Here is a 26,458-nt window from a genome sequence, read left to right as displayed (position 1 = left end):
CAAACATTATAAGTAAGAGCAGGCTGTGCCTCCCTTGGGCTGAGCCAACATTGCCAGTGTTGACAGTGATGTCGTGTTTGTCAGCACTTTAGCGCATATATACACACACACATAATTATTTATATATGTATAGATATAGATATAATATTGTATGTGGGTGCTTGATTGTTTTTACCTAAAGTGCTGATCAAGTAGAGTAAATTAGCTTTGAAGTGCAAAATTACATTTTTCATAGTATGTGCCATGAGACAAAATAAGGACGTCTTTGCGAAACAGTGACGACAACGGAAGTGACATAACGGGAATGTTTTTTGATTAGGTGGGGGGAACGAAGTACATATAGAAAATATGGGAAGTATCTGGATTTGTTTCAGCGTTATGCGTTAGCACGTATGTAGGTTACTTCCACCTTGGCTATAAGGGTCTTTATGGCGGCTTCGGCACGTACCCGTGGCTTGTTAATGCTCTAAAGCGTAAGGCGTAGCGGACGCGCGATTCCGCGTAGTGCGTTTTGCTTGGCGACTGTTTTATCAGGACATCTGTCCCAAACTGGAACTTTATATGTGAAAGTGGACACCCGTCGTCCTTCTAAAGATGTGCACCCCTTGCTGTTTGTCTCAGGTGAGTGGCATACATGCCCGCATGTTAAGGTTAGTCGTTAAACGGAGGATCAGGTCGAAGGGAAACCAGCGTGGTAGCTTCCTCTAGTTTGTCGTCGCTGTCATTTTTTAAAAACCCAGTTTAACAAACTATTTTAAGTGTTTGAGCGTGTAGTCATTGTCATTACAAAGAAAAGTGAGAATATTGTACATATTACGAATGTATAACGACCAGTCGCTTCAAAAGTTGTTTCTCCTTTGTTCATATGAAAGGAAAATCGACTTGTTCAGTTGTTAGCAAATAAGATATCATTGTTCGTTATTATTGCAGTTTGTCATTTACTGAACAACGCTGTCTTTTAGAAACTGTAAACGCTAAATTATTTTCTTTAGTGATATTTTTTAATCTACGCGTACACGTATGGTTCAGTTATACTGGGGTGTCTGGGTACAGCGGCACCATTACATCATTTATTCCAATACAGTCCAATACAGTGTTCATTGCTATATTGTTCTGCACTATTTCTGAGAGCTTCATTTTTGTTCTTCTTCGTCAACAGACATACATGTCGGGTTTTTTTCCTTCTTTCATTGTTTACTGCTTACAGGAAACACCGCTATTGTTTAAACGCATTCAAACTTACGTATTTAGTAATAGATTAAACGCAATTAGGGAACATTTTAGAGAACATTCTCGGTTAATCGGGGTAAAAAGAACAACAAAAGATTTGTCAACATAGTGTCGTGCACATTCTCAGTGTGCTAATTTCTGCTTTGAGTGGCCCACGTTTTCTTGTAACCCTCTTTTGTGTGCTGCGTGGTCCGGGGGTGCTCTTTTCATTTTCTAGTTGGATCCATGAGGCTGCTTGTTTGCATAAGATTAGCACTGGAAAACAGAGCCGACCGCCTGTGTTGTAGCGGCGGCAGGGCTGTCTCATTAGCGCTAAGCCTGTCAAGAGCCTCTGGCCCCACAGCCCTTGGTGAATGTTTGAGTGAGGTCAGTGTGACTTTCTTAAAGTGCTAAAAACCTCACGAATCACGGATGTTTCCCGTCCAGGCACCTAGTTAGAGAAATCCAGTGATGACATGCGCAATATGGTGTCCGCACGACTGCATTCTTGCAAAAGTCTGGATCAGCATAACCTTTCCTTGTTGTCTTGATGCTGTTCGTTTAAGGTTTTATCTTCCTTTGAGTGTGAGCAGTCTAACTGGCTCGTCTCCCTCATCTGTCTGCACTTGAGCCAATCTGTGCCCAAGGCAGCTGGACTGCATGATGATTCAGTGATTATAACCTGTTTATAAATGAGAGGTGTCTTGGACAAGTGGAACTCGAATCTATTGGAAATGTAAGTCTTTGTTTTTGTTCTAAAAATGGGAATTTCAGATATTTTTGTATATAATTGTAGTCTTCGTGATCTAGGAATTAACATGGTCCTGTTCATTGAGCAACATTCCTGTGGTTTCAGGCCACTGCTGATCTGTGTTGTGACTAGGAAGGTGTGATGAAATTCCATGAAATCCGTTTGCATATCTTGTTGGCATGCTCTCTTTCTAACGTGTGTATGTGTGATTTAACCAGAGTGTAAGACTTTGCCTTCTACTTTTATGCCTTGTAGTAGCAGCAGCAGTACAACTGTTTGAAGTAGAGCACTGATGATAGGGTGAGAATAGTAGGATGTTCTCAGCTAGCTGTGCATTTCACACTGTTAATCACCTCTGCGATGTGTGAGAGGTTGTAAGCAGAGAACTAACCTACAGCTCAAAGAAGTCTGTTTACTCCTGCTACTGACGACCCCACCGACCCAAAGCCTCACTATTTGCTACTGAAAAAGAAGCCGTTTCCTCAAACGATTGCCAACCAAACTCCATCCATCCACCAATCCCTGTTTTGAATCCATTGATCTGATCCTAAAGTAAGATGCTTAAATGTTACACATAACTGTGTTTTTTGCTTTATACAAATAAGGGATTTTTTTTATGTGTACACATCATTATACATTTTTGCCCGAGTTTTGCAGTGTCCTAGCTCACACACCAACAAAGACCTCTTTCATATCGAGCTAACTTTTTCCAGATTTTGGCAATAATGTTTTATGTTCACTAATAAAAAAAATGTAGTTTCCATTTCATTTGTACAGCTTGTCATTGTTCTGTTTAGTCAAAATGACAGATTAATATTTTGATGTCATGTAAAGTGAGTTTTTGAAATGTAGCAGGGTTGCTAAGTATCAGGCTTTAAATCACCCAAATGGACTATAGCCAGGACATGGTGCATAGTACATTTCTGTGAATTTGTACCCATAGTCCTCTGGGTGACCTGCCCTGGAAATACAATTAATAAACAGTGTAAACCAGAGATGGGCTTGAGAAGGTCTCAGCATTTATTGTGTGAAAGTTAGTATCCAAATTATTAGCCCTAGCCTGACGCTTTTTACCCTTTCATCCTGGTCGGCAGCTGGGAAGTGCAAAAGGGCAACTTATGACAAAGGGTGAGGTGGAGGGTGTAGTTGGGGATGGGCTGTCTCACGGGTGAATTATCTGATGTGGTTGAAGCATTGGACTCAGTGTCACTGTTTGCGTCCTGACCCGCCGGCTTACAAAAGTGCAATGCTCATGCAGAATGAGGTCTTGCGGGCGGGACATCTGTTGTGGATTTGAGGGGGAGACCCTCCTGAACTGTCTGTTTTAAGACAGTGCTTTGCTAATAGAGCCTGCATTAGTCTGTGCATTGCATGTGGGATTTCTGTTGTCTTTGAGAGGAAAGTAATTGCTCTCATAGTTTAGTTCTTTGTTACAGAGGTACACATGCATTATATGTAAAAGGTTATATAGCATTGGCCAGCCAACAGCAAATACCTCTTTCACTAGTAAAAACCCCATCAGGGCTTTTGAATTCAAAACTATCAGACTGGAGTCTACACTCATTTCCTAACACACTCATAGATCAAGTTCAAGTGTGGTTTATTCGTCACATACATAGTCATACACAGTATAACTCGCAGTGAAATGGTGGAGAGTGCTCTGTCCAAACTGAGGAAAAGAAAACAGGGGTGCATAGAGAAATATAGATATTCTCTATATGTGAAAAATATATATATATATATATATATATATATATATATATTTTCTATAGATGTATTCTATAGATGTATGTCTAGTTCTTGTCTGCAGTCAGCAGATGACCAGATTAAGTCCTTCCTGGACACTGCATACTCATCCTATATCTGCCCTCATCCTGAGTAGCAGGAGGATCTCGGGGCTTTGTGTTTAGACTGAAACTCAGCAAATTGTTGTGTCTAAGCAGTGTCAGGTGCTGTGCCCAGTTTCATAGTAACAGTTCAGCACTACCTTGCTTGTGCTGTCCAATAGGAGTTCACTGTTTTTGCTGCTAGGCGTGAAAATGACCAATGAGGGCCTCTCAGGAATGGGGGGGGGGGCATGCTTTCTGAGCATTGCAAACAAAGCCTCTACTGAAATTTTATTACTTCAAATAATAATAAACCTGTGAACAGCACGTCTCTGTAGCAGAGCTAATACTTATACCATTAAATCCACATGGCTAAAGTTCTGCTTTTAAGCTTTACCAATACAAACAAAACAAGAGTTTTGCCTAAATAATAGTCATTAGTGGGAACCTTGTCAAGATGTCTGCGTCTCTGCTCCAGTTGGCCTGTTGCTGTGGCTCGGATGCCTGCTCACTGTGCTGTGGCTGCTGCCCCAAGATCAGGCAGTCCACAGGGACACGCTTCATGTACGCTCTCTACTTCATGCTGGTCACCGTCACCTGTGTCGTCATGATGTCGCCCACCGTGGAGATGGAAATGCGTGATCACGTGAGTTTTGACGTGCTCCTGTCACTTTTGCTGCCGTTTTATTTTAGATCAGCCCCCCACAGAAACCGTGCTGTAGCTGTTGCGAGAGCATCTGCACAGCTTTCTGCAAGGTGAGGGATAACTTTTTGGTCAGCTCTGCTTTACATACAGTGGTGTCTCAGTAATTCCCATTGAAAGCTTGTGACCAGTCATGGTATTTCCCTAGTTTAGTTAAACTCTGACCATACAGTTATTAATCACAGCGAAACAGACCTTAATCTACCCCTCATTTTTTGTTTGTCCTTATATTTCTAAACCTTATATTTCACACTAAACAAAGTAGCTCTCTCCTTGATATGAGAAATAATTCTGCCTTCACTTAAATGAAAAAGCCCTCTCAGTCACTGGAGATTTTTTTTTTTTTAGTTTAATTAGCGTTGCTAGGGATGGACTCCAAAGTGCTCACTGCTGATGGAGACAGCTACAGACATGAAGGCTTCATCTACCGCCAGCCAGCACATCAGTCCAAACCACAGAAGTCGAACACATAACTGTGCAGCACTGTGGGAGACTAAATGGAAGAGTGAAGCTCACTAGGCTATTAGCATAACACTGAGAGCACGATTTTTGGACGGCGTGGTGTACCCAGAACAAACCATTACACCCCTCACTAAGGCTCCCAGTTCTGTAGTTGAGAGCAGCCTGTGCGAGCTATGGAGACGGCGGAGCAGGAATGCTGTAGTGCAGTGTGTGATGTGGACCCAGCCGCTGTGTGCTCCAGGAAAGCCTTCTCCTTTGTCCTACTGCTCGCCTGTTGACTGCCTACTGTGTAAATGCCAGGCAAAGACAAGAGGCTTAAAAAGACAAGTTCCGTCACAAAAGGGCTCTCGCAGGGAGGGGGGAGGTGTCTCGGACCCTAAAAGAGCTCAGATCCGCCTCAGAAGTGATGAAGGATGTCGAAGCAAAGGAATCTTGTGGAGGTGTATTCCGTGTTTTCAGCTCACTGTAGTTCAGGTTTGTATATTACAGGTCCGTGCATCCTAAATGCATAAACCAATAGAAATCCTTGTCCTGAACTTCCATAGAACATACCTAGAAGCCTCAACATGGCATGGAACATAACTAGAATACACAAACACACATGCACATCTTGACACCTTGAGCTGTACTTTCCATTAGCAAGCCACAGTTAAAAGCTAAGATGTAGCTCTGAGCCATCAGTTAATCTTTATATACACTAGGAAATGTGAAAAAGTTTATTTTGCAAGACCTGGCATGACATGTGGAGCCCTCTAAATCCATATCTCTGTTTCCCACTGACAGCGACGCTTAGTATAGCAGGTCATAAAGGGAATATAATTATCTATTCATTCCTGTGTTTGCAGGTCAGAGTGGTTGGGTCTTGTTGTGCTTGCTCTGTGGAGAAGTAGGAGCATCAAATTGCATCCAAATTAGAAAATTCATGTTGTCCTTTGAATACATACAGAGCTGCTGTACCGCGCTCCTGTGTCTTTAAAATAAATTTTCATCAGTTCAGATTTTAATAGAATCTGATTACATAATGCATCTTGCTAATGCTGGCTAAAAACAGTCCCATTTTATTTAAATACAATGAAAGTGTAAAGAATGTAGAGACTACACACTTTATAGTTTAATTGCAATTACCCAAAACAACTGGAGTGGTAATTTGGTGTTAATGGATTTGGAACAAGAGAATTTCAGAATACACATTATGTTCCAGGGAGTAAACATTGTGTGCTCCAAACAAACATTTTACTTGGTTGAATTAGGTCTGATGTATATGTACTGGTTTTGTTTTGGCTCAGCCTGTCCAGAGGGCTGTTAGTAGGGCGCTGTTCCTTACAAACAGTAATCTTGTTTCTGTCCTGTTCTATTTTAGATTCCATTCTACTCACAGATGTGCAAAAAGCTGAATGCTGGAGAGAACTGCAGTGATCTGGTGGGCTACTCTGCTGTGTACAAAGTTTGTTTTGGCATGGCCTGTTTCTTCTTCTTCTTCGCCGTGTTCACTGTCCGAATACGGACCAGCACGGGTTGCCGGGCAGCCGTCCACAATGGGTAAGCGATCAGTCCTAAATGCCCTCCGGGGCATTTGTCCTGCAGCCTTGCCTCATTCCTGCACTCCTTTTCCCCTTGGCTCTCCCCGCAGCCCCTGTGGAGGAGAGTCAGTACTCACCCCGGGTTCACTGGAGGTCCATAAGCTTGTCTATCGCTTGGCTGCCTGCTTTTATCTAGCTCTCTAGACATTCTGTTCTGTTGTATGCTCCTCCTTAAACTCCATTATCCATCCACTCCTGTTGCGCTGAATAGGGGTCTTAATTAAAAGCCCTGCCCGGTGGAAATCGCATTGGTAGGCGAGCTTTACTCTCCCCAGATCCGACAAGACCTCCTCACATCACAATAATCGGATCTTTGTGTTGTATGCAAATGGCGTGGAGGAGTAGTAGAAGTGCATGTCCAGGGTGCGGAGCAGGAGTATAGGAATGCACTCCAAAGCCGTCCAAGAGCCAAAAGCCACACATAAGAAGCCCATGTGGAACTGCCCAAAGTAGCCTTCTTAATCAAATGTGTGAAATGCTCTAGTAAACAGGATGGTTATATGAGCTTAAACTCACCCCAAATCAAACACATGCAAATGTTCAAGAAACTTGTCTGTCATTTTTTGTTATTTTTACTTACTGCTCAATAAGACAGTGAATTCTCTTGGTCTGCGTGTTTTCACTTGAACTGGCCATGTGAGAGCAGGACTGTGTCCTGATTCCTGACAGGAATCCTGTTTTTGTCCATCCAGATTCTGGTTCTTGAAGTTTGTGGTTTTGCTGGCTTGCTGTGCAGGAGGTTTCTTTCTACCAGACGAAAAGAATTTTCTGGAAGGTATAACCTTTGTTCTCTTTCACTGTCGGTTACTCCCTATGGCGATCCTAGGTATTGTTTCCCTTGTGTATATTGTTGTTTCTTTTCATGAGCTCTGGAGAAAAGGTCTGGTGGGTACAGGCTGTAGTAAAGTGAAGCACATTGTACTAGAAGAGAGGAACTAAGGCTTTGTAAGCAAAAACTTTGTGACTTTTGTTTTCATAGTAACACAATCTCCATGCAGCTGATTCAAAACGTTGCTTCAGACACTCTGAACTCTCAAAACTCTGAACAGTCTATAAAAGCTCTAATAGTGAGAATAGGGCTTTAACTAATGCACGGTAACTAAATTAAGATTAAGATGTTAACTGTGTGTTTCAAAAAATAATGACATAAATGACATGTATTGTCTATGGTTTAATGTTGGAGAACAATGGAAAATTTAGAAAAAATTAATAAACCTCGAGAAAACCCGAGCGCATACCATCATGGACACAGTTCTCCAACATTGTTTCAATATTTCACTTTCCCAGATGTAATCTGGCAACACAGTTGTGTTGCTGAAAGCATCTGCAAGCCAGCCAGCCACAGTTTCAATACAGCCTTATGTATTCCGCTTGGAGTCATACATGGTGTCGTTTATTTGTGTGTGTCTCTCCGTCTCTCCCTCTCTTGAATTATGCAGTTATTTTGTGTGTATAATTTAGCTGCTGTCAAGGAAACTGAGTAGCCATCTGGAGAGCTGCCAGCCATGCAGAGAGGTGGCTGTTGTTTGTGTCAGTCACAGAAATAAAGAAACTGTTGAGATTGAAGACTCAACGTGCCCTCTATGACTGTTCGTGTCTCACACTCACTCTCTCTCTGTGGCTCTCCCTCACTCTTGCTGTGTGTGTGTGGGGGGGGGGGGGGCTCGCTCCCTCTCTCTCTCTCTCTCTCTCTCTCTCTCTCTCTCTCACTGTGTCTCTCGCTCTCTCCCCAGTGTGGCGCTACGTGGGTGCTATCGGCGGATTCCTCTTCCTCCTCATTCAGCTTATGCTCCTTGTCCAGTTCGCTCACAGGTGGAACCAGAACTGGTAAGATGAGCCTCTGGTGCCGGGCACTCTAATTTGCTATTTTTGGAATCCTCCTTCCATCATGCTGCATTACCAAAGGAAAACAAATCAGACATTTGGAAAAATCTTTTTCCAGTTCTTCTTTTCCTGTTTCCATCCCTGCATCCATTTTTGTCTTTTTAGTAACTTGAGACAGCACATCTGGAAATCATTAGACATGGTAGTGGGAGTGCACTATAATCTGGCTGCTTCTAATTTCCACAATAACACATTTTTACATAGATTCCCTGGCTGGGCGGTCGGGTTCATATACATCAGTAATGTAGCCTAAGGAGCTTAAATAACTGGTAGAAAGACACAGGAAATGGGAGCATTTAACATTAATTTTTCTAAATACTGGGCTGAATCAAACTAGTGCTATGAGCCTGATATACTAGTGTGCTAATTGGGAGTAGCATTGTTAATTTTGCAGCAGAAAAGTATGAGGGTGGTAGGAGCATTTCGTTGGCAAGAATGAACCAAGCTTTGAGTTCACTCTAGCCAATGCTGACAGTAACTTTTGTCAAGAAATGAACCAAAACATATAAGTAATAATACATGCTTTATGCACTGTATTTTTTTTTGTATTACCTTTGAAAACTTTCATCTGCACAGTGCTTTAGTTCTATTCCAAGTATTCCACAGCATAACCAGCTCAAACATTTTAGCAGTGGCTTGTGTTCATAAATAATGGAGGCAAGGTGGAGGGGTTTGGATTGGTGGGGTAGATCCGGGGAACCCGTCCTGGACTGTTCACACAAAGAGAGGGAGGCAGGGAGACAACCAGGAGCCACAGACTGAGGAAGCACATGGGAGGGAAAGCGAAGAGCGCCACTTCCTCTCTTCAGCTCACGCAAACCCATACCGTCAGCACAAAGGGCCAGACATAAATCGCAAAGTTAACTGTGTGGAAGGAACACGGTCTGAAAAAAAAACACACTGCATGAAGCAGCATGCGACACGGAATCCCAGAAAAAGGGCACTGAAGTCACTGACACAAGGAAGTCACTATTGTAGGGAAGTCACTCCGCATGGTCATCGGGGAGAGATTATTTACGCCACAGCCCACTTCCTGACTGCTTGTCCTGGTGGCCTCATTTATTGTGACTTTGTTTTGATAAAATGTAATAATGCTGTTTTATACATTAAAGAAATGCAAAGCTATTAAAGGTTCCTTGGATTTAATGGTGTTAGTAAGTTAAATCTCTCCCCCTCTTGCACAAAAAACGCACACACTCCCTCTCCGCAGGACGTCTGGTGTGGAGCATAACAAGCTGTGGTATGCGGCATTGGCCCTGGTGACACTGGTGCTCTTCTCTGTGGCTGTGGGGGCCATGGTCTTCATGGCCATGTTCTACACGCACGCAGAGGCCTGCTTCCTCAACAAGATCTTCCTGGGCATGAACTCGGGCCTGTGCGTCGTCATCTCCATGCTTGCAATCTCGCCCTGCATCCAGACATGTGAGTTGGCACGTCTGCCTCTCGGGCTGCCCCTCTCTCCTGGGTAGTTTCCAGCGCAGACATTTGTTTACTGTGTGGGAGTGGACCATCTGCCTTGTTTATTTGTGGTTTCCAGAGTGGAACATCATTTGCGGTAGATCTGATGTTAAAGGGGACTGTCAACGACCTTTTATATTGCAAAAGTAATAAGGTTTTACCCATCCTAAATAATTGATATGCAGTATTTTGTTCAAGAGTTGAGGAGATTTTCTTTCTGGAGTGCACGGTTACAGGGCCAGGCTTCCTGAAGTAATTGTAGGCTAAAGCTCTTTGATCTGAGACAAACAGCAGTGGCTAGAGAAGACCGTATTAGCTGATCCTTGCACTGCCATCTAGTGAGATCAAACCGACAGTGGAGCCTCACTTCTCCAACCTCACTCTCAGTTGATTCCCACAGCGTCATGCCCAGTTCCTGATTTGCCGGGGCCAAATTAAGCATGAGAAACCTGTAAGTCCATTCTCACAGATGTAAGGTTTCTATGAAGGTCAGTGAGCATCTAAGAGTCCATCTGAAACTCAAAAAACAGGTGTTGCTACCAAAAAGTACCAGTCAAGAGAGGACACCTGACTGAATCTGTTTCTCATGGTCTTAAAGGCATTTCAATCTAGTGAAAAATTCTTTTTTCTGAGAAACGAGACATTTCGGCCAGAGGTCATCAGCTGTGCAAGCAAAATGCTGCATATAGTTTTCAATGAGAAAGTTAGTCCCCAAGTGCTAGTCCCCCAAATTTTTCATACCTATTGGAAAAAGGCTTTTTAATAGACCACAAAGAATAATCAAACTGAAGCGTGGCTATTTTTGAAAAATCTAAAATTGTCAGTCAATATTTAAGGACAGTACAATTACATATGAAGCATTCATTGTTTTTATATCTTAGATGTTGTCCTAAAATGTAGAAGATGGCAGAAAGTAGGTGTGTCCAAACCTTTGACTGTTAACATGTATACTAAACCAGTTATTCTCCATCCTGGTCCTCAGCCACTTCTCTCTACATTTTGGTATTCTCTTGGCTCTGACTTGACTCTGAATATTAATGAATTTGCAAACAAGTTTAAAGTGGTTGTGTTGGATTATGGAAAAATACTAACATATATAGTGCATAGACACTGCAGGACCAAGATTGGGCAGCTGTGCAGTAAATAAATAGCAAGCGCTATGACAAATCATGGAGCCTGAAACCCGCTGTGCTTCCTTCCAGTGGAAGTCGTGGGTGGTGGGTTGGTGGGTGGGTTGGTTGGTTGGTTGGTTGGGGCCCAGAAGCTGGCACTGAGCGTGTACAAGGTCAAACTTGAAGATGGGGAATGTGTGCTGTGCTAAGTAGCTGTGTGTGTGCTGTGTGTTTCCTCTGCAGTCCAGCCCACCTCGGGGCTGCTCCAGCCTGCCATCATCAGTGTCTACGCCATGTACCTCACCTTCTCCGCCTTTGCCAGCAAGCCCATTGAAAGTGCGTGCAGCTCAGTCTTTGTCTCCACAGGGTGCACACCTAGCTTCACACTGGGGAGTGTCCTCTAATAAGCGTGTGGTTGGATAAGAGCCTCATACATTGCTTGAAACCACTGCTCCAGTAGCTTTCTGAAACCTTATACCACATCCTGATTCACCCCTCTCTCTCTCTCTCTCTCTCTCTCTCTCTCTCTCTCTCTTGTTCCTTCTCTTGATCTTGATATCTTTTGATCTTAATAATTATTTTTTTGTTTGTTAAATTTTGTTTGGTTCAATATCTTTTATTTGTATCATTTTCATTTGGAAGTTTAACTTTAAAGTTAAACTTTTTTTGCTTCCAAAAGTGAATAGGTGGACCTTTATAGTATATTTAATGCTGAATTCGAAAATGTTTTTAAGATTTTCTATAATGTATGGATTTGACCGTAAATTTGTCAGTGATTATATTTAAATCTTTCAGAAATAAGGCTATTGCACCTAAAATGTGTACAAATGCACTTCTGAAATGTTGAGTGTATGACATTTGCCTATGTTTGGCCTCAGGAACATCCAGCCTTCTTTAAATGTAAATGTGCCAACATAGAGGGGGTCCACTTTCCTTGGTACCACTTTTTCATACATAATGACAAGATACTAAAACAAAAAACTATGGGAGATGGACAAATTCTGAAACCATGTTTGGATTCAGCATGCGAAAATATTTTTTGCAGGAAGCAAAATCACTGTTAACCAGTTATTTCAGAATAATTATTCTTTGTTTGGTTAGTTCGTATTAAAGTGCTTGGTTTAAAATTCAGAAATTCTGTCTCTCAGTGGTGCCGCAAGATGGAGTGAACGTTACCGTTTGCGTCTTCCCTTTCAACTCGGGATCGGAGAGTGACAACAAGATCGTAACGGGCATGGGGACAGCCATTCTGTTCGGCTGCGTGCTTTACTCCTGGTATTAGCCTTTTTTTTTTAATAAATAAATGTGACTTTTTTTTCCCTCTACACTTTTGGCTCATTCCCTCCCATTCCGCAGTAACCCCCCTGTATTTATACCACTGAATCAAGTCACCCAACAGTGAAACCTGGTCATTTGGAAGGGTGTGTGAAGGGACTGGTGCCAAAAGGACTTAAACATGTAATTTTCTGGTTCTTGCACTCTGTTTGTGTGGACATAAAAAGCAGGTAGCCCTGCTGAAGCTAAAGGGAAGATTGAAGCCTTCTACATTTAACTCGAACACTGGGGGGAACCTCATATGTTTTTTCCATCAAGTACAGACACGTCTGCTGAGGTTGTCCCACTAATGCCCGAGACCATATTTAAATGCAGGTGTTATCGGTGTGTATTGTCAGCCATATGATTCAACACCATATCTCAACGTGATTTTTTTTTTCCCCCCTTCATGTCGCCAGTGTTTTGTTTTTTGTTTGTTTGTTTGTTTGTCCCCCACCCCCCTCCAATGAAATACAGCAATATGGAGGGAGAAGTACTCAGCAGAAAAGGGGCTCTTATCTAGTGCCATTTCAAAGATTCCCAGGAAACACTTGAGCTTAAACATTCTTCTACATTAATGACGGCTTGATGAGGAATTGCGTAACCACATTGATCGCGTCTCCTGCTCCCTCCTGAGTCACACATGATGATGGGTTTTGACTAAGTGGAAAAACTGACCTTGTATTTGGATAGACTCATATTGTCTGTACTGCATTACTCTCTGTCGCTCTCCATCTCTCACACTCTCTTGCTTTCTCTAACTATCTCTGTCTCTATACAGTTTGACTTCTACCACCAAGAGGAGTTCAGCAGCTTTGCGAGTGTACAGAAATTCTATGCAAGAAAATGAGGTAAAATTTTTCATGCCTTTAAAATGTGTTGAACTTTTAAATGAGCTGATAGGACATTGTTTCACATAAATGAGTAGATTTTCACATTCCATACAAAATATGCTGGCATGGTGTTAGGAACATTAGTTTATTTTGGTGTCATGATTTCAGAGAGCACGCTGCTGTTTTTGTTGCAGTGATGATGCAGGTAAGAATAATTAAATTCTAAATTAACTTGTTTGTCGAAAAAGGAATTGGATTTTTTTTTAATGAGGCACTTAACCTGTTTTCCAGAGAGCTTGATGGCACCTCCTTGTGGTCATGCATGGGTACTGCATAGCATATTCAAAGTGCTGAAAGTGCTCTTGACGTGTTTCAGATGACTATGATGACGAGGAGAACACAGCAGGAGGGCAGAACGTTATTTATGACGAGAGAGATGGCACGGTCTACAGCTATGCCTACTTCCACTTTGTCTTCTTCCTCGGCTCCCTTTATGTTATGATGACTGTCACAAACTGGTTCCAGTAAGTCATTTCTCCTTGACTTTAGCCCTTGTTGCTTACCGCATGTGCATTTCCAGAATTGTTTTTGGGGGTTTTGTTTTGCTCATCACAAAATGTCTATGAAAGTCCATCAATGAATACTGGCTCCCCCGTGTGATCTCGGTTCCTCAGATATTAGGGCATCAAATCTTATCCTGATAAATAATTTGATTGCAAAGCTATACAAAAAATCTGATATTTTATTATCAGATATATAGGTTGTGATTTTATTTTTTTTTTATAATTTATTAGACTCATTATCAATGATGGTACATGTGTACCCAAGTCACACACTGAGAAATCTGACTTAAAAACTTTGAGTTAATTGTGGTGTGTGTCTGTGCCATAATGGGAACTGAATAGTTTACTTTCATGCTCTGACTCATTCACGTCTTAAAGAACTCTGTTGATTACATGAACTGGGCACATAACACCGGGTGTCTTTGGGAAGTCCCTGGATGTGATCTGGGAAAGTGCTTCAAATTCCTGGGGTTTTTTTTGGGGGGGGGGGGGGGGCGGGTTGCTGTTTGTTTGTTTGTTTGTTTGTTTGTTTGTTTGTTTGTTTGTGTCAGCTTTCATCTTCTGGAAAGTGTTTTTGTACTTTTACATGTCAAAGTTGATCCATATGTATTCATGTACATTTAATTGAATCAGCAGCTTTCCATTGTAGCCACAGGTGAGGTATATTCTGTGTCATCTGTGCTTCTCTGCAGTTACGACAACGCTAAGATCGAGCGACTGCTGGAAGGCAGCTGGTCAGTGTTCTGGATAAAGATGGCGTCCTGCTGGGTGTGTCTGTTTCTTTACATGTGGACCCTGGTTGCTCCTATGCTCTTCCCAAAGAGGTTTGAAGCATAAAAAAAACTAAACAAAAACAAGGCCAAATACAAACTTCCTCCACTGTTCTCCAACATCCTGCAGATGTTTTCTATCACAAATGTTTAATTTTATGTTCTTTTGTAATGTTTTTTTTTTGTACAAGTTTTTGGCAGAAGAAAAGCTATCTGAAGCCTTAAAGGCCATGTTTTGTTTTTTTGTTTTTTTTTTTTTTTTGGTTTGTTTTTTTTTTCTAGACAAATTCGAGAGCTTTGTTACAATTGTGGATTTTTATGCCAATTTAGTTACTTGACAGTAAGGATATGTTGTTCTTGTTGTTTTTCATTTTTATAAGAAAAAAACATGAAGGTAAACAAAAACACTGCTCAGGCTTACGTCACCTAAAAGTGTCTTGCGTGGTACATTTTACATCCTTTGGTAGATGAAGTATTCTATGCAATTCAAGAAGAGCATGTCTTCTGTTCCCAGAATTTCATTGTGACTTATCTTTTTGTTCTTGTCTTTTCATTCAGATTTTTATGGAACAGTTTTTTTTGTTTTTGTTTTTTCCATAAGCAGACCAAAATAGTAGTTTTAGCCCTGTAGACCATTTATATCCAAATGAAATAAACCACTGTCCCTGAGCTATATATACAAACATAGGGGGCCAATTTCTATGCTTTTGCATACAAATAAGTCATAATAAAACCGTTGTTTGAAGGGAAGAGCATACATTCCTGCAGCTCACTCTTCTGATCTCAGACTTGGAGAACATTAGAGAATCTTGGAGAAAGTTAGAGAATGTGGACTTCTGGAGAATGTTGTTGACATCAAGAAGGAAAAATGTTACCAACCTGTTCTAAGGCTACTTCTCATCGGCCAGTTTAGGTGTAAGATTTTCTAAGGATTTGTTTTTTGTTTTTTTGTTGTTGTCTTTATACATGTGAAGTGCAGGAAAAAAAAGTGATGAAGCTTGCAGGGAAGGAGTTTGTTGAGCACCGTCGCTCGGATCTTTGGTCTGGGTCTTTTTCAGTTTTTAACTGCAGTGTTTGTACTACCACAGTTAGCATGGAAATGTCACTGTTTTACATGCCTTGATTGTTACAACGTATATGAAGAGAATTGGCTCACACTCATGCCCAAGACTTGCCAACATCTGTTTGTCAAATCATTGTATTTATGATCAATTTTACTACAATATACCTTTTATACTGAAACAATATTACACTGCTCTGTAGAGTTGGTTTAATTATAATGCCCCTAATTTGTGAAGTTTTGTCACTTGATTGAGTGTTAGCAAATTAACATGGAAACTGTTCAAACAAATTTGTTAAAGCTGTGCTTACTTTCTGAATATAGTTTCCAAATGTGTTTTTCAGCCTATATTAGATATGTAGCATTTGTACTAGAATCCCAGTTTTTTGTAGGGTGTGTCTTAACGTTTCATGGTAAAACATTTGTGCAGTGAAATTTAGAACTGGAATATTATGTTTAGGGGTATGTCCTGTGGTTTTGTAATATTCCAAAAGAAGCCCTCTTTTGTTTGCTTTTTGGTGAATAAAGGTGTTTTGCATTGATTACATGAGCCATTTAGTCAAAATACCATCAGAACAGGATCTGGATATTGGGTATCAGCACTGCCTGTAACAGTCAAACTGCAGTAAAGATTTCTGTTCTCGTGCTGTTTACCTTCAACAAAATGTGTCAAATCTGCTAACAGTGCCAAGTAGTTGACAGTGTGAGCTAATACCTTTTTCCCAGGTAAACCTGCAAAACACTTGTGTTCTACATAGATGTAAACTAATTAAGCTAAAGAAAAGGGTCAACGCAAGTTAAAGCTCCCCAAATGCAACTTGCTCCCTCGTATCCTTAAACTGGTTCCTCTGTGTTCTTGTTCTGTGACTTGCGTGAGTCAGAATGTGCTGCAGTACTACTGGGTGGCTAGAGCTTCAGGTTTCAGAGAGACAGGTGCTGCACTCACTGTAACAACATGCTGAGTTGAAGCATAGTCCTTTTCTTTCTACGTTTGTGAAAACCCTGGTTCTCTCTCTCACGTCACACCATCTGCATCTAGATGAAGCATAACTTCTTAAACAGAATATGAAGACTGAAACATTAGTGTATAGTGTCCATTTTAAAGATGACCACTAGGTGTGTTTACAAAGAGTTCTAATTTTTGTTTTGTTCTTACTAATTTTGCATGTCAAATTTATTACCCTTCCAAAAAGTGCATATGTTTATAAATATGATATGTTTACAGAAACATTACCTTAATTTTGATATACCATTTATGTTCTACATTTCTTACCTTTTATGATGTATTTCTCTGAAAGAAGGTGGACATGAGCCTGAGATAAAAACTTGTATTTGAAACAAAGTTGACTTTTTGAGGGTTTTTTTTTTTTTTTTTAATTCATTCTTTCAATAAAAAAGATGAGAAGTTACAAAAATAAAAGGTATGTTCATTCACTCTGGAAAGAAAATTTGGGCTTGAATTGAGTGCATGGGTACATCTGTAAATGGTTTGAACTGAACTGAAAGTGAGCTAATGTAGTCATGAGTACAGAACTGAGACATTGCTGGATGCTACGTGTGCTTACATGTTTGCCACAGCTGTCTAAGAGCCTAAACCTGTTTAAAATGTAATATATAATGTAAAAATGTATATACTGCAATTTCAGAAAGATCAGATAATGTATTGATCAAGGAGATCAATATTAACTTGACACTGCCCAGTTCCAGTTAACACTGACACCGACACAGCTACAACTTTTGCCCATTTGAAGTCCGTCTCTTAACGTAATGGAACCGGATTTTCAAACATCATAGCCATTCCTCAAAGTAAGCTAAGGTTCATAACCTAATGTACCTTTTGTAGACAGAAAATTCCAAATATGTCTCCTCTTACTTCTTACACGAAGCGATATTCCCTTCCCTTACAATGTGTTTCAAAAAGGATCACTGCCAGCGGGCCCAGGGTGGAATTGTTCTACAAAAAGTGGCACATACAGACAATATGTAAGTAAACTAAGAATCAGAGGTCAGTGAACCCATCTTTGCCCCAGAATGTGTGTCAACCAAATGAGCAGTTTTTGAATTGATTTGCCATGAAGTTCCCATTTTGTTATCTCTTTAAGAAATATTAATCCCAAAAGACACTACTATGACTAACATTGAGGGTACAGTTTGGATTAGCTAATAATGTTGGATTATCTGATTAGTTGGATTAGCTAATAATGGGCAGTGGTAGCTCAATGGCTAAGGTACTTGACTTATATTTGGACTTCTATTAAACACTAACTGGTCCATTCTAGCTTTGACTAGCATTCAGTAAATTTTATTTTCTTCTTAACTGACAACGAGCTGTGCATTGTAATCCTCGTAGTCTGCAGGGATTGTGTCTGCAAAAACAACAAAGGGGTTAAAATGTATTTTTCTGCAAAACATTCCAATTTTAAATTGGTTCAAAAACAAGCCAAGAGCTGTCTTAAACTTGCATGTGTAGTTTGCTTACCATTGCAGCGATATCTCAGATTGGACCAGATGATGTTCTCCTGGGAGAAGCAGAACACACCCAGGCGACCGCCCCTCATGCTGGTGTCAATAACCACTCCAGAGTCAGCCACCAGGCTGGTGCCTTCATAAAAACGTACCCTTCTCAAGCAAAAAAAAAAAAAGGTATTACAGCAATATATACAAGGTGAAGTTAGTCTGTATGATTCCTTACAAAATAGGTATTTGCAAGCATTAGAATGTTATCGTCTTTCTTTCCCCCCAAAGATATCTACATATTTGCCTTTCATGTCTTTAAGACTTTAGAATTGCCACTTCTGGCATCGCACCTGATGTATCCCACTTGTGGTCGATGCTGGAGATTCCAGCGGTAAGAAACCTTGTCCTTCCAGCCCACATTACGAGGGTCTTTCCACAACAGCCGCACTTGATCCTCGGTGTCCCCAGTGTGCCACAGAGAATTCCTCAAAAACTCTCCAGGCCCAGTGGTGGACTTCACGGCCTAAATGCGCAAGATATGATATACTAAGCTAACTACCATGACACTTGATTAAAGGCCAAACTAATCATCTGGCTACAGCATATGCAAACACTTTTTGCACTTAAACACTTCTGCACATGCTCTGGCACAGAGGTCAGACCCAGAGCTCTTGGAATGCCTCAGCCGAGGCCCAAAGGAACCACTTTAATGACAATCACAGAGCCTGGATGTCAAGCATGAGCAAGAGTGGAGATGGATACTGAGAGTACTAGAACCTTGAGCTGGATGCCTGGCTCTGCCACAGCACGGAAGGGCACAGCCTGCCAGTAGGTCTGCTCCGTCTGCTTCCACATCACCACGTAGAAGCTCGATGAGTCCTGGTAGCCAAAGATGAAGCCGGCATAGTCATCATCGGTTACCGTGTTCACGTGGAAAGTGCCCTCGAAGTCGACCCCACTAAAGGCCGTGTAGCCTGAGGAAAATGAAGAAAAGGGCATTTAGCACTGGGTGCATATTAATTTTCAACTAAAAGCGGGAGATGAATGCTGCTTGTTTGAACTGGCCTCAGATTTAAAGGCCAAAATTAATAAGCATTGAGTGATGATGTAATGCAGTTTAATGAATGGCATTCATCACTGGCACAGTTCTTCATATACTTGGAGTTCAGGGACAACTTACCTACTGCGAGACCTGGGTCACTGTTCATTGTCTGAATGATCTCCATTCCCTGATTGAGGACGACCCAGTTGGGGTCAATCTGAGCCTGGCCCTCAGGATCCAGCACTACAGTCTGATAGGCTCTGAAGTCTGTCAATGTGACCTCTGCGTTCTCAGGACAAGTGTCGATCCTGTCAATCACATGGTCTTTGTCGAAGTCTCCGGTGCAGGCATCACCCACTCCATCATCTAATAAAAAGCACATAGAGGAACGGAACAGTATTATACAACACAAGGCCAGTGTAACAGGGCAGGACAGTATAACAAAAGGCAACACTTTTTTGCAAGTGAACATAAGGTGGATAATGTTTATACTGTTTCCGTCCGCCTGATCTTTGTTCGGCACCAATCTGCAGTTATCTTTATCATCTGGGATGCCGTCATCATCGTCATCATCATCACACTCGTCCCCAAGTCCGTCCCTGTCCGTGTCCAGCTGAGAGCTGTTGATGATGGTCGGACAGTTGTCCTTGGAGTTCTGGTGTCCGTCCCCATCACTGCAAACCAGATTTAGGGTTATGGAGAATGCGTCTGTGGATTAGCATGTGGGAAAAATATGTGCTTTACAATGTGTGTGCATTTACCTGTCGATATTAGTGTCACATGTGTCTCCAACAAGATCATCATCAACATCAGACTACAGGACCAAGCAAAGAAAAGTCTCATTTTAATACAGCAAATTAAATATTTTCAATAGGCACATACAGAAAGGTATATGTGTCAGAGTTATTTGATATTTCTGTAGCTAATATAATTGCAAATATCAACAATATTGGAAATTACATATCCATGATATACCTGATTGGGATTGGGCACCTCAGGGCAACTGTCACAGGCATCTCCTACACCATCACTATCTCTGTCCAGCTGATCAGGGTTGGGGACTCTCTGACAGTTATCCAAAATATTCTTCAAACCTGCTCATCCCAATATGACGAATAATATGAATTATTAGTAATTAACTGACTAATTAACTGAGTAACTGACCAAAAATAATTGAGTCAGTCATTGCATCTGAAAACATACGAGCAACTGAAGTATCCCTGAGGTATACCAGAATCTGTAAGACCTAAAATGTCAATGCATAGTGCAAATGGAATAATGGACACAATATTGACATGATAGATGGCTGGCATATTCAGCACAGAGGTGTCTTTGTGCACATAGAATGTTTATTATGGGCCATGTGTCACCAGGTGGCAGTGTTTCTGTTAGGCAGCTGTGGAATAGTTTCCACTGGTCATCAGCTCTTGGCTTGGCTTCCTGGTGGAAATGTGGTTTTGCCCAAGGAGACATGACCAGACTCTGAAAGATCGAGTCAGCAAGTCAAGTGTCTGGAGCCAAGTCTCTGTGAATGGACTGTAAATGTCAAGCTCTGCCTGGGCTTGCTGTTTTTTTCCTCGCAGACAGGAACATATAATTGTTCTTTAGAGGTACAAAATCAAAATACTGGTTCCAAGGAGGCCTGTGGTTAAAATGCCTCTGCAGGCCTCTGCTGTCACCTGAATAACTATTAAAGATCTTGCTGAATAAGTAAGGGGTTCTAATTGGTGCTCTGAAGAATGCAGGCGTACATTCGCTTCTGTTTTTTCCCCATTAAAAAATGACCTAAGCGCAAGAAAATCTGGACGAGACACAGGCTTATGGAAAAAAAAAAAAGATCTTTTAAACACCGTTTCTGCGTCTGAGAGAAAACAAATGTCTTTGGAGGCATGGGGAGGAAAGGCATAGTTGGGGAAAATGTGAGGGAGGTGTGGCATCGTTCGTCTCTGACACCTCGGTCGCGGCCCAAGTAGTAAAAAGCTGATTTAGCCTGGTGCTAAAATCACACACTCTGAACAGGCAGTAGCAGCCCGGCAGGCAAAACGGCAGGCATGTGGGTATAAGGGCCCAAAGGGCGGGGTCAAAGCACAGTGGCACGTTACCGTCACCGTCCATGTCGTCGTCACAGGCATCCCCCAGTCCGTCCTGGTCTGTGTCCCGCTGGTCTGGGTTCTTCACCGTGATGCAGTTGTCGCATGCATCACCGTGAAGGTCCTCATCTGTGTTCTTCTGGTCTATGTTTGGGGTCAACCAGCAGTTGTCCTGTTTTGTTCAGAAACAATGGATTATCATTCAGAAGAGCTAAAGGACTTCTTAACTAGGATGAATTAAGTCTTGGTGTGCGTGCCTGCTCGTTGAGGATCCCATCGCTGTCGGCATCCTCATCACAGGCATCTCCTTTCCCATCTCCATCCGCATCCTCCTGGCCAGAATTTGGCACATACATGCAGTTGTCCTAGAAGCAACACACACAGGGTCACCTAGGAACCGTATTATAATTCTCACCCATGCGGGAGCCAAAGCACTTGGAGGAAGCCGCATGCGAGTCACCTTTTTGCAGTTTGCATCATGACACTGAAGTTTCCTGTCTGGGTGGGCATCGATGTCAGTGTCCTTCCCGCACACCTGGCCGTTACCTGCCCAGCCGATGTTGCACTAGTGAAGGCAGCACGCGTTAGCGCATGTTGGCGCGGCCCAAGCTCAAAGTCGGACATGAACGTGACATACTGTATACTGTGATTCATGAGCTGGGGGCTTCTTAAGATATGGGCACACGGAGATATCTCAGCATCTCACCACACAGCTGACGCTTCCGTCTCGCTCTACCACACACTCAGCGTTAGCATCACACGGGTTGGGCTGGCCGTTCCTGCACAGCCTTCCAGAGAGAGGAGCAGGACGAGCAGTAACGTAACTGGAGCCTAGTCCAGTCGGTCTGCAGCCGCTTCCCTGGTCTCCAGTGAAGCCAGACTTACATTGTCCACAGTGGAATGAACCCTGAGAGGAAAGCACCTGTCACTGGAGAAGAGCCTCATTCACAGATTGCCAGCACTTGAGTGTAGGAGGCACGAAAGCAAAAAAAGAAATATACACCAAAGCAAGGTCAGTCTGAATAAAGTAAACATCTTACCACTGTATTGTGGCAGTAGGAATTGGGGGTGCAGCCCCCATTGTTCCAGCTTTGACATTCATCTATGTCATAGCAGACCTGATGTACAGCAAAGGGTCCAACATCAACCACCATGTAGAAAACAGGATGTAAGATAGGTAGTAGGTTGAGTAAATTGGGCAGAGACTAAATTACAAGCTTTTTTATGTGAAATATAGAAGTATAGGGATTTGAGATGGCTAAGAATTTCTCACTTGTTATGTGTCTGGGCATAGACGTCACCCCACACACCCTGCACCTGGTCGCCAGTGTACCCTCTGGGGCAGCTGTCACACCTGAACCCTGGAGCTGTGTTGACGCAACCGCACACCAGGGAAACAGGGGTTCAGCTGACACTGCATACACACACATCACAATAAACACCAACAGTTATTCTCTCCGGATTCGTACTTTCATAATGCTAAGCAAGCATTTGTTCGTGATCTGAATACGGAACACAATGGTTCTCCCAGGAAATGATTACCTCAGTTTCTCATTAAATCACTCAAACAATGGCTCTATTAATGAAGAGCAAACAAAAGCTAGATAATGTGCTGTTACAGGAGGTATATTGGATGGATTTGATTGTCCTCCACTCCAAAAAGTAGGACACAGCTTTTTGGAAGGATTACTTGAACCACTTCAAGAGAAGTCTTATGACTGCTCTGTTTCATCTGTCTGTAGGATGGACTTGAATTGACATGCATATGGATATAAAACACACCTAAGTATCTAGGCTGCAATCTAGTGTAAAATAAAATGCATTATAAAAGATCTAAAGAATTATAATTACTTTAGATTTCCATGTTCTTATCTGTTCCTGCTGAAAGTGTGTATATGTTAACCCCAGTTAATGGAGTGGTCAGTAAAACGGTTTCATTCCCACATTGCTAACCTTTGTTCATTAGCATTTAGCATTTTATCATCTTTAGCAGTCCTTTGTGTATGCGAAGGCTTACCTCATCCATATCATCACAGTGGACTCCATCTCCAATGTAGCCCTCAGGACACGGTGCACAGATGACGCCTTGCTCTGTCTCAGAGCACATACTTTGCTGGAAGCAGATTCCAGGAGCACACTTGGATGCACTCACGTCTTGTGTTTCTTTTGGTCCCTCTAAATATTACCCAAATGCTTCAATTAGCCTGTCTCAAGAATTCATCATCCTCATTAAGTGAATTTCATTGCTAATTGAAAATATGTTCACATCAGACCTGCTTGAAGAAATTTAGTATAAGTCTTACCACAAGGAACACACTCCATAAGAATTTTCCTCAGACTGGCAGTTTCCCGGATCTGTCAAGATAATAATGACAAAGTGACCTAGAAAACCACTCTGCCTGCAGAAATTTAGCCCATATAGTCTCCAAATAAAAAACAGTTACCTGCTGGTCCATTTTATCTTTCAGTTCTTGGACTATCCTTAAAAGTTCAATCATGGGGCCTGGTTCCAGCTTTGATGTGAGTCCTATAAGAATTAATCCAATAATAATGATGATTTTACTCCATGTTACTTTAATACATCAGCCATTATAAGTCCCCCAAAATGCTTCTCACCCAATAATTGCAGTGATTCACCCTGCTGGAGAGTGCAGTCTTGAAGTTCAACGGACATTCTCAATAGACTCATCTAGCACTATCTTAAGGTCAGACAGGCGATCCTAAAGCAAAGATACAGATCATATTTAATGGCCCACAGGTACAGTAATATGTTTATCTTGTATCATAAAAAATGGAAAAAGGAGCTAAATTCTGTGGGGTTATTATACTGGGCAAAATGGAAACCTGTCAAAATTCTGTATTCAGCCAATATTGTCAATCACCTTGATAATTAGTTTGGGTCCATGTGCTCTTTTCTGCATGAGCTTATACCTGTGATGTAGTGGGCATAGTTTTTAGTGCCACTCTATTGGAGCCAGGAGGCAGTGTCTTAAAGGCAACTGGTAGGTCCTCCACTATTTCCACCAGCCTGCAGTCCACATAGAGGGCCATGCTGGCCGAGCCATGCTTCAGACCACTGAAATGCAGCATGACGTGGTGGGGGCGGCCATCCGCCAATGGCACTTTGACAAAGTTGGCATTGCCCATTTTTCCATTGCTTTTCAGGTACTTCAGAGACACTAAGAGAGGGAGAGAGAGAAAGAAAGAGAGAGAGAGAAAGAGAGAGAGAGAAAGAGTCTGTAGACAGGTCTGTAGACATTTGAACTTAACAAAACATCTGCTACTGTCCTAATAATGCTGTCTGGAGTATAACACTTAAGTCCAAATGTGCCCTTTCTGTTTTTTTCATTGCTGGGTGAACCCTTCCAGCAAATTAGCAGTGCAGGATTAGCAGTTCACTCCCGCAGTGTCCATCCGAGTCCAGTAGTTCATCTTACACCATACAAATTGACCTGGATGCACATTTAGACTGTCAAGGATGATACATAATTTGCTAACGCTTTACAAATGCATTCAGTCATGCCTGCCGATTTAACTGTTTATTGCCAAAAATACCTTTGTTGACTTTCCCATGTGTAGTGAAATCAAAATAATCGCTGTTATCTGCAGGGTTGTAAAGACGAAAGACATGTATTGGAGCTTTGTTTTGGAGCTGGAAGGTTGTCAGGACAAAAACTTCGTTCACATTCTTGGTCTTAAGACCTCCTTGCAGGAGATCAGGCAAACAATCCGATGACATCAGAAGATCATAGACTGCAAGACAGGGATGGAAATTAATCTCTGAAATTAATGCAGAAATGTTTATTCTTATAGTAAAAACAGACCATGCTGTACATTTTAGTTTACACAGCTCCACCCTTTCCAGTTTTACTTGCATGTTTTTCTTCTTTTAGCAGAGCCATCAAACCATCAAACTACTAACACTGCTTCTTTCCAGATTTGACTTGGAGCTGATGACCAGTTTATGGAGTGTTTGAAATCACACCTGGTACTAAAACAAAAACGGTGATGGGGCCCTTCTACTTCTTTTATTGGTTAGATGTCTACGGCATGCCCATTAGAAACAGTATATTTTGTACATTTAGTACATAGTAGCCCATATTCTGACAAAACCCAGTGTAAGAGAAACCAATATTAAATATGACATTTGTGATGTGAAATAACAATTGCACTGTGTAGCATAGCAATGTAATGGATACTGGGCATATATTATAAATTCTTTCCAAAGAGTAAATTCATAGAAACTGCTGTGAACAGTTTGAGCTGTTTCTCAACCACAAGCAATTGTGCCTCACAAAAAAAAAAAATAAATAAAAAATGCTGTTTCTCATAAAAATGATTAGTAGTTATATTATTCACTTACCAATTCCTTGGGCATTCACTGTAAGAGGAAACTGCAGAACCACCTGTAAACTGAACAAAACATTTGCCCATGAAGCCACTTTCATGATTGTGGCAGAAGAAATAAAATTTTTGTCCCTGGTACTGATAATGAGGACCCCTTCTCTCTTCCAGCACACGTTCTCTATTGCAGCCTCCCAGTTCACTCCAGAGCAGTAGCAGTCAAAGCAGACGTGCTGCTGTTTTTTTCCTCCTGGATTACTGCAGTCCAGATGCTGAATGAGAACCAGATAGGTGCCCAGGAGATTTATACTTCTCAGATGACTTTAGACGTAGAAGGTGTGACCAAGGATCTCCTCCCAGCTTACTTCCCAGAATTAGTGACCATTTTACTAAAAGGATGTTAAATGTGCACCATACGATGTGTTCTTTGCTTCCTGTAGATTACTTCAAAGAAATGGGAACTAAATTTTTTTGGTTTTTGTTTTCATAAAAACAACATTTCTCTTGTTAAATGTGGACATATTCCCATGAGACTGCTGTCTATTGGGTAATTAATATTGAATATTTTTATTTATGGTGAATTTGAAGAGGACAAAATATATCTATTGCCTCTTCTTTTCATTTATCACAAACCAAATGCATAATCAACACTCAGTTTATCTTTATACCATTCTGATACTTGAATGTTGAATAAAAATCCTGAATTATGTCTGAAAAATGCTGTAAAACCACTTTTTAAACCAGGCCCTTGGATTGTGCCTATTATTTACAGGAATAACCTGGCTCATTGGCTTGTCGCAAACTGCAAATTCCTTTTTGGGGTTACTTTTTCAACAGATATATATATCTGAATTATATATATATATAATTCAGATACTATGTAAAATAAGTTTAAAGTAAAGAAGAAGAAGAATTACTTTTTTTTTAGATTAAGAATTTATTAGAATTAGGTTTTATTCATTTTCTTAAACTTTAGTTTTCTATGACAGTGCACCTCCAA

General features: G+C 41.5%; 2 protein-coding genes across 9 annotated transcripts; one reads left to right on the top strand and one right to left on the bottom strand.

Moving 5' to 3' along the window:
• The first annotated feature begins 202 nt into the window (after positions 1 to 202).
• On the top strand, positions 203 to 16,959 carry serinc5 (serine incorporator 5). 8 transcript variants are annotated; one of them, XM_027006286.2, is made up of 13 exons: positions 203 to 621; positions 1,776 to 2,096; positions 4,265 to 4,432; positions 6,312 to 6,490; positions 7,224 to 7,306; positions 8,265 to 8,358; positions 9,626 to 9,837; positions 11,229 to 11,321; positions 12,134 to 12,260; positions 13,081 to 13,150; positions 13,301 to 13,337; positions 13,509 to 13,656; positions 14,388 to 16,959. In XM_027006286.2, the coding sequence occupies exons 2-13, from the start codon at positions 1,971 to 1,973 to the stop codon at positions 14,530 to 14,532; spliced, it is 1,482 nt and encodes a 493-aa protein (XP_026862087.2). In that variant the 5' UTR covers positions 203 to 621; positions 1,776 to 1,970; the 3' UTR covers positions 14,533 to 16,959. The 8 variants fall into 8 exon arrangements, with proteins under 8 accessions (XP_026862087.2, XP_026862089.2, XP_035386272.1 ...); XM_027006288.2 differs by having other exon boundaries at positions 203 to 1,945; positions 2,066 to 2,096; XM_027006290.2 differs by adding an exon at positions 2,216 to 2,260 and having other exon boundaries at positions 207 to 1,945.
• Positions 16,960 to 17,835: 876 nt separating this feature from the next.
• Positions 17,836 to 25,713, bottom strand: thbs4a (thrombospondin 4a). The gene is given in 23 exon segments (XM_035530382.1): positions 17,836 to 17,891; positions 18,005 to 18,144; positions 18,333 to 18,505; positions 18,760 to 18,956; positions 19,163 to 19,390; positions 19,517 to 19,698; positions 19,786 to 19,838; positions 20,000 to 20,118; positions 21,127 to 21,286; positions 21,372 to 21,479; positions 21,575 to 21,679; positions 21,821 to 22,021; positions 22,155 to 22,237; positions 22,392 to 22,494; positions 22,496 to 22,528; positions 23,132 to 23,289; positions 23,418 to 23,469; positions 23,559 to 23,641; positions 23,731 to 23,782; positions 23,784 to 23,834; positions 24,046 to 24,293; positions 24,670 to 24,867; positions 25,478 to 25,713. Coding segments are annotated over 23 exon segments (2,865 nt in total). The 5' UTR covers positions 25,563 to 25,713; the 3' UTR covers positions 17,836 to 17,838.
• Positions 25,714 to 26,458: the final 745 nt, after the last annotated feature.

Source organism: Electrophorus electricus, chromosome 9, assembly GCF_013358815.1.
Source record: "Electrophorus electricus isolate fEleEle1 chromosome 9, fEleEle1.pri, whole genome shotgun sequence".
NCBI classification, from domain to species: Eukaryota; Metazoa; Chordata; class Actinopteri; order Gymnotiformes; family Gymnotidae; genus Electrophorus; species Electrophorus electricus.
The sequence above is the reverse complement of the archived record's forward strand: the minus strand, read 5'-3'. Positions and strand labels throughout refer to the sequence as shown.